Source organism: Martes martes (genome assembly GCF_963455335.1).
Source record: "Martes martes genome assembly, chromosome: 16".
Lineage (NCBI taxonomy): Eukaryota > Metazoa > Chordata > Mammalia > Carnivora > Mustelidae > Martes > Martes martes.
Genome location: NC_137904.1, coordinates 54,394,436 through 54,402,819, shown reverse-complemented (window position 1 = coordinate 54,402,819; position 8,384 = coordinate 54,394,436). Strand labels below are relative to the sequence as shown.

Sequence of the window (8,384 nt, the reverse complement as noted above, 5' to 3'; positions counted from 1 at the left end):
ATGGCTACGGCACTTTCAGAAAACTATCATGAATGGTGGGAATTGTGTTTCATGATACTTTTTCATATCAGCTGAAGTTTAGTTGGGGATATGAAGTCCCAAAGATGGAAGAAAACTCGGATTATGCAGCTAACTATATAAGAATTGATTCAATCGTTTTCGCTGCTTCATCAAATCCCCAGCTGGGAAGGACTGATAGAAATGTTAATAAAATCAAGAAATGAAGTAATATACTTTTTATTCCTGAACTTAGTGATCAGTCTTTACTACAGAATTATTCTGTCCACTGTTCAATAATATGCTTCTTTATTCCTGTTTTGCAGAACGCTTTAAAAATGCTCTCACTTGGGGCACCTGGGTGGCTAAGTGGGTTAAAGCCTCTGCCTTCAGCTCAGGTCATGATCCCAGGGTCCTGGGATCGAGCCCTGCATGGGGCTCTGTGCTCAGCTGGGAGCCTGCTTCCTCCTCTCTCTCTGCCTGCCTCTCTGCCTACTTGTGATCTCTGTCTGTCAAATAAATAAATAAAACCTTTTAAAAAATGCTCTAAATTGTATAATCATTGTATAATCATGGGCTCTGAACAGGCATATAAGTTAAGGTTTTAATTCCATTGACTGGTTCCACTGCATAACGACGGGCATGTTCGTCTCCTTCCTTAAAGAACACTGCTGGGATTCTGATGATGAAATTATTTGTCACTCGACAAGATACTGGCAAAATGGGTTTGTGGCTTTTCAGATGGCAATTATCGCTGCAATTACAGAAGTAAGTGCCTAACTTACTTCTGTAAAATATAAAATATAAAAATATTTTATATTTTCTGTATTTTCTCCTTGTCTTCGGTCTCCACCTCCTCCTCTACTTTGCCCCTACAACGCTTAGGAGATTGTGCTCTGCCTCTTTTTCTCAGAGGAAAAAGAAACTGACGGGCACATCCCCACTTCCCAACACACACCCTGCTGAGCTACAGACCTACTGCTCCCTGCACCCTTCCTTTTCCTTCGGCCTCACCTCTGACGTCCTTCGTCAGTTCACAGGCTGGATCCTGTTCCCTCCATCATCATCATCAGAAAGGCTGCACCACGGATCTTCCCTTCTGTCTCCTCCTTCTTCAGCTTCCCCCTCTCAACTAGATTCTTCTCTTTGGGATTGGAAAGTATTGATTTCTTCACATAGTAGCAGGACCTTTCCTTATTTCCTCCTCAGGCAAGAACGTTAGCTCCCTCCTCTTAATGGCTGAATTTCTTGAACGCGTTGCCTTCACCGAGGCTCCCCTCAACTCAGAACGATTTCTGTCCCCAACCACACCACCCGAATGGCTTTTTCTGAGGTCAGTAACAACCCCCACGTTAATTAAACATGGACATTTTTCATTTCTTATTTTACTTGATCTTTTAACTAAATAATATAGCCTTCCCTTGATTTTCATGCACTTTTCTAGCCTTTCCTTCTCAGCCTTCTTGCCACCTTATCCAGCTTCAGACTCGTGCTTTTTTTTTTAAGATTTTATTTATTTATTTATTTATTTGGCAGACAGATCACAAGCAGGCAGAGAGGCAGAGAGAGAGGGGGAAGCAGGCTCCCCGCTGAGCAGAGAGCCTGATGTGGGGCTCGATCCCAAGACCCTGAGATCATGATCCAAGCCGAAGGCAGAGGCTTAACCCACTGAGCCACCCAGGCACCCCAGATTCGTGCTTTTTTAAATCTATAGTTCAACAAGGTTCTAACCTAGACATCTTTCCCCATCCTATCTATGTTCTCCAAACAAGGTTATTTACTTCCATAACTTTAATTGTAATTTACATGCTGATAACTCTGAGAACCCTACTTCATCTTGTAGACCAGCAAACTTGTTCTGTAAGGGTAATAAATATTGTAATAAATATTGTAGTCTCCAGGGGCCAAAGTTTTTCTATGATACCTATTCAGCTCAACTGTTGTAACATGAAAGAAACCATAAACAGTACATAAAGCAGAGTATGGCTCCATTCTAATAAAAACTTTATTTACAAAAGCAGGTAGTAGACCAGATTTGGTCCATGGACCATAGTTACCTAACCTTGCTCTAGTTCCATGTATCTGACTGTTTGCTGAATATCTCTACTTTGATGCTTCCTAAACGATTTAAACGAGTATGTTCAAAACCGAATGTGGGTATTTTTCTCTTCATGTGGCTGAATCTTTTAAAAATTTTCCTGCCTTAGTGAATGCAAGACTACCCACCTAGGTGACCCATTAGAAACTAGGGAATTATCAGAGAACATTTCCTCTGCCTCACCCATTACCTCTGATCTCTCATCAGCTCTGCTAATCCTAAACTGAAATCCATGTGCTTCTCAACTCTGCAACCAACACTAGTCCAAGCCATTACCACCTTTTGCCTGAACTGTGGGAGTAGTTTATTTCTCTAGCCTTGTCTCTCTCCCCCACTCCCCTTCTGTCACTTTTGCCTTAAGGACCTCCTTCCTGTGTCTCCAATGCATTGTACCCCTTCCTTCTTTTGCAAATGCTGTTTCCTCTGCTCAGATTTTTCTTCTCCATCCTCAGCTTCCCTCCCTGCCCAAGCTTTGTTTAGGTAAGATCACTGTATAAATAAATGTCATTTATTCAGGGAAGCCTTCCCTGTTTTTGTTCTCAGAACACCCGCTACTTCTCCTTTAATGTAGTTGCTCAACTATAATCAAACTATTGATTGTGCAATGGGCTGTTTGATGCCTCGCCTTCCTTCTCTGCCCCACCATGAAATGTAAAGCTCCAGGAAGAGTGAGGAGTGTTCCTGTGGATTGGCTCTCTCTTTCTACCACCCATCCCAGTATACTGGGCATGTTAGACCTCTAGTATTTTTAAAATGACTCTTGGGACCCTGGGTGGCTCAGTGGGTTGAGCCTCTGTCTTCGGCCTGGGTCATGATCTCAGGGTCTTGGGATCGAGCCCCACGTCGGGCTCTATGCTCGGCGGGGAGCCTGCTTTCCTCTCTCTCTCTCTCTGCCTGCCTCTCTGCCTACTTGTGATCTCTCTGTCAAATAAATAAATGAAATAAAAAAAAAATAAAATGACTCTTATAAATAATGTCAACCTTACTAATACCAGAAGTCATCAAGACTGTTCCGATGATATTAATAGTTTACCATATTTTAAAAGATAGCAACATGTAAGTACTGAAAATGAAAAGGAACAAAACATGTACCTTTTTTATAACATAATTTTTCTTTTTTTCTAATATATTTTTCTATAGTTAATGTAATGAATTTGTTTAATATCCCAATTTAGATCATGACAAATCATTCTGTGATGGGAAAGTTGACATCAGTTATTGGAATCAATATGAAGATGCCGCCTTTCATTTCTAATGGAGATATTATAAATAACCTGGTTTACTTTTATTTGTGTGGTTTATTTCTCCCCTTTTGTGTACTTCACATCATTAAATGTTATGCAGGAAAGAAAAAAGTTTAAGAAACTGATGACAGTGATGGGTCTCCAAGAGTCTGCCTTCCGGTGAGTTAAGTTGCTTTCTTGCCTGTGTATCACACATTAATAAACAGAGAAACCCATTAAGTTATAAAAGAAACTAGATGCATTCAGGAGTTGGTTTTTTGTTTGTTTGGTTTTTTTTGCATGCGTTCAATTTTAATTAGCTTACCCATACTACATTTTAAGATACTGGTAGTAGAAATGAAATAAGAATTATGCTTATGCTTCCCTGAGTTGAAGAATAGAAATATGGTGCTTGTATCTGTTAGCTATTGTTAGAAAGATGCTGCATAAAACACCACCCTAAAACCCGTTAATGTCAAACAAAACTCATTTATTTCTTCTCATTTGTCTGTGGCATGACCGGAGTCTGGCAGATCCAGTCTGGGCTTGGCTGGGCTTGGATCCAAGTTTCAGGTGGCATCAAGTCTGCCCCGTGTGGCTCTGCTCCTCCGTGGTTCCGCAGCAGAGCTGGACATACTCTTCTCTTTCAATCACAGAAGCGCAAGAGAGCAAGTCTCACTGCCCCGCGCATTTCAAGCTCCTCCTCAAGTCCTATTTGATAAAATCCCATTGGTTACAGCAAGTCATGTGGACAAATCCAAAGTCAAGGGGCAAAAAAGCATGTTCTGCCCACCATAAAGCCCAAGCAAGTCAAAGGGCCAAGCCCGGGATCAGTGATACGGGTAATTATTCCTTCATGGACGCGAAGCAGGGAAGAAGGGGTTGAAAAATTTGAACATTAAACTGATTTACCATGATGTTATCAAAGCTAGTTCATGCAGTTGGTCAATAAAGATGTTCTTTGGGTCAGACTAAGGTTTAGATGAGACAATATCTCTAAACCACTTAGCACAGTGCTGCTCCTGTAAGACACAAGGCACAGAGTCAAATGAATCTCTCTCTCTCTCTCTGTCTCTCTTCATTTATCTATAGTCCCTTTCCCCATAGACTTTGGGATAATACACAATAATAAAGCAAGAGCAGCAAACATTGAACTTTGAATCTATTGTATTCCAAGGACCACTCACAGTTTTTAGTGCTGTTAGTTCACAAGAAAACCAAGGCACGGAAAAGTTAAGATTTTTGACTAAGAAACCTCTTTCTTTCTTTTTGTTTGTTTAATTTTATTTATTTGACAGAGAGAGTCAGTGAGAGAGGGAACACAAGCAGGGGGAGTGGGAGAGGGAGGAGCAGACTCCCCACCAAGCAGGGAGCCCGATCCCAGGACCCTGGGATCATGACCCCAGACGAAGGCAGCTGCTTTAAAGATTTTATTCATTTGAGAGAGAGAGAGCATAAGCAGGGGGAGAGGCAGAGGGAGAGGGGAAAGTGGGCTCCTTGATGAGTTGGGAGCCCAACGTGACCTTGATCCCAGGATCTGGAGATCATGACCTGAGCTGAAGACAGACCCTCAATGACTGAGCCACTCAGGCGCCCAGGAAAAGAGATTCTTAAAATGAAATAATATGTATAAAAAAGTATGGATTTGACTATTTAACTTTGAAGAAAAAACCATTACCAGCTGCAGTCAAGCATCCCAGTTATTGGGGGGATCCTGGGTGGCTCAGTTGGTTAGGTGACGGCCTTTGGCTCAGGTCATAATCCTGGAGTCTTGGGGTCGAGTCCCGCCTTGGGGTCCCTTCTGAGCAGGGAGTCTGCTTCTCCCTCTTACCCTCTGCCATCTCATGCTCTCTCTCTCTCTCAAAATAAATAAATAAAATCTTAAAAAACAAAACAAAACATCCCAGTTATTGGGGTAAAACTGATGTATTTCCCATAAAGTCCCCACAGTTGTTGTATATTTTACCCTCTTCACTTTTTTCCTGAATGCTCATAAATTTTGCTATAATCTACTTGACCCAAATAAGGCTCAACAAGACAGAATTTTCAATTTTCAACAACAAAAAAAGGACTGCAGAATTTTCAAAGGATCTCAAGAGTAATTTCTTACATAAAACATCATGATGAGATCATGAGAATTATTTACAGTAGTCCCTTTCTAACTGTACATTTCTGTTATATGAAATTCTAGCAATTTCAGTTCTACGAGCCATAATTATATTCACAGTTAAGAGAATTTGGTTTAAATATCCATGAATGATGGTTAGCTCATATTGAGGCAAATTTTTTTAAGGGCGGAACAGGAAAACAAAGGTAAAACAAATGATTGAAAACAGAATTTTTTTGCTTAACTTTTTCCTTTATTAGATAATTGGCTGTTTGCCTGACATTCTTCAAAGATGACTGATTTTTAAAAATACCATTATAAACTCATGGATCTAAACATGTCTAATAGGTTTCAAGCCATTGTAATAATTATTCTCATTGAAATTCAAATTGTCCCATCTTTGGTCAAAGGGAACTGAAGGTTGGTTTCTGATTCTTTTTGACAAGATTCTAAGTGGGTTTTTGAAAAAAAAAAAAAAAAAAAAAAAAAAAAAGAAATAGGTACCTTGCTATTTTGTGTCGCAAGATTTCTTTTAGTTAGAAAAAGTATTTCCGGAGCATTGCATACTAGAAATATCTTTTGCTATTTAATTGGTCATTGTTTCTAGACTTTTTTTTTTAAAGAATTTATTTATTTGACAAACAGAGATCATAAGTAGGCAGAGAGGTAGGCAGAGAGAGAGGGGGAAGCAGGCTCCCTGCTGAGCAGAGAGCCCAATGTGGGGCTCGATCCCAGGATCCTGGGATCATGACCTGAACCGAAGGCAGAGGCTTTAACCCACTGAGCCACCCAGGTGCCCCTGTTTCTAGGCTTTTTCAATAGCAGAGATAAAATCATGATGTATTTTCTACATTTTGTAGAAATACATACTAAAGATAAATGCCTTATGAATTCACGCTGATACTTAACAATTCAAATATAGTACTATTATACATATAATAGGTCTTACAATACTAATAGTATTATTTCAATGTAACTGAAAGCAGTTAAAGTACTTTTTTCCCACAGGCTCTCCCAATCCCCTCAACTGTTTATAGTTTAGTGAGTCTATACTGACATGGTACAAACCATTTCTTTCTCCTTTTTAAAACATCATTTAGGGCGCCTGGGTGGCTCAGTGGGTTAAGCCGCTGCCTTCAGCTCAGGTCATGATCTCAGAGTCCTGGGATCGAGTCCCGCATCGGGCTCTCTGCTCAGCAGAGAGCCTGCTTCTCTCTCTCCCTCTCTCTCTGCTTCTCTGTCTACTGTGATCTCTCTCTGTCAAATAAATAAATAAAATAAAATATTAAAAAAAAAATAATGTAAATGATTTAAAAAAAAAAAAAAATAAAACATCATTTAGTCTTAGTCCTACAAGTAACTACAATTTTTTTTAATTAAACATTTTTATTTGAGGTAGATACATACTCAGTTTTAAGAAATAGATTGTGTGTACCCTTTACCCGGTTTCCCCCAATGATAACGTCATGTAAAACTGTCACATGATATCACAATCTCATTGTGGACATTGATACAGTTAAGATACAGAACAGTTCCATTGTTCGGTCATTATAGTCACAGTCAACACTCTTCCTTATCCCCCATCCCTAACCCCTGCCAAACACCAATCTCTTCACCATTTCTATAATTTTGACACTTCAAGAAGGCTCTATAAATGGAATCCCATAGTTCATAACCTTTGGTTTTTTTTTCCCACTAATTATAATTTCCTGGCCCTTCTTACAAGTTTGTATTTATCAATAGTTTGCTCCTTTTTATTGCTGAAACTATCCCATAGTAGCAATATCTCTGTTTGGTTCCTTGTTCAGTCTTTCAAAGGGGTAGGGGTTGTTCCCAGTTTGGGAGCATTACAAATAAAATACAATATAAATACAAATATATAAATATACAAATATATAAAATACAAATAAAGCTACTGTGAACATTGATGTCCAGGTATTTTTATAAGCATAATTTTTCATTTCTCTGAGGTAAATACCCAATGGTATAATTTCTGGGTTGTATGGCGGTTTAGTTTAATAAGAAACTGCTTAACTGTTTTCCAGAGTAGATATACCATTTTATATTCCCAATGTATAAGTGGCAAAAGCATAGAAAATAATTGTATTTGACTTGGTTTATGCTTTGATACATATATTGGAATTTATATTTGTCTAACATTCTTATTAATTCATTGAACACAGTATTGTGTAATACAATGAATTGAATAGTATTGTCCATTTTTCTTCTTTTCTTCTCCTTAACCCATCTTCATATTTCATGCTCTCTTTAGTCCAATCTGTGACCAGCTCTTCTGAAAAATCATTATTATTAGGAGCAGATGTTTCTATATATGAAAGATTTACCCGATCTTCAAAAACTTAACTGAATAAAATTGTTAGGTATTTAGTTTTGTAGAAGATTTTTTAAATTTTAGTTTAGTTTAGTCTAGTTTATTCCTTTTTTATTTTTATTTTCTAATATTCATATAGAGTTAAACTTCAAGGTAACCCCCTTTCCCAAATCAATGCTACTCCTATAGGTAAACCAATTTTTAAACCAATTTTTAAACCAATTTTTCCTTTATCTTAGGAAAGTTGAGTCCCTTAACAAAGATATCAAGATACATCCAGGAAGAATCAAAATAACCTTCTTCCCCCACACTGAGAATCTATAACCACTCTCCCATCTTTTTCTTCCGCCAGTGTTTCTGTATATTTGTGTTTGTCCTGATAGTATATAAAGCTTATACTTGGGGTTCTTTTTGACGAAGTTCTTCCTTTTTTTACTTTTATATATATATATATATATTTTTTTTTTCTCTTGTCATATACTTTTATCAGTCTTTTTATTTGTCTGTTTTTGTTTGTATACTTCATAAATCTTACCTTGGGGCCCATTTGGGCTGAACCTTCTCTTTTATCTTCCCTTTTTTTCCTGTCTCTCTCTCTCTCTCTTTTTTCTTTTTCTTTTCTTTTTT

At 38.3% G+C, this 8,384-nt stretch overlaps 1 protein-coding gene across 1 annotated transcript in view; it reads left to right on the top strand.

The window, feature by feature from the left end:
• Window positions 1-639: 639 nt before the first annotated feature.
• Window positions 640-8,384, top strand: part of LOC308357209 (uncharacterized protein) — a gene marked incomplete at both ends in the record, with an annotated part of 65,411 nt that continues 57,666 nt past the window's right edge. Inside the window, 2 exon segments of the mRNA XM_080826674.1 lie at window positions 640-765; window positions 911-1,156. Coding sequence (XP_080682800.1) covers window positions 640-765; window positions 911-1,156 — 372 coding nt within the window.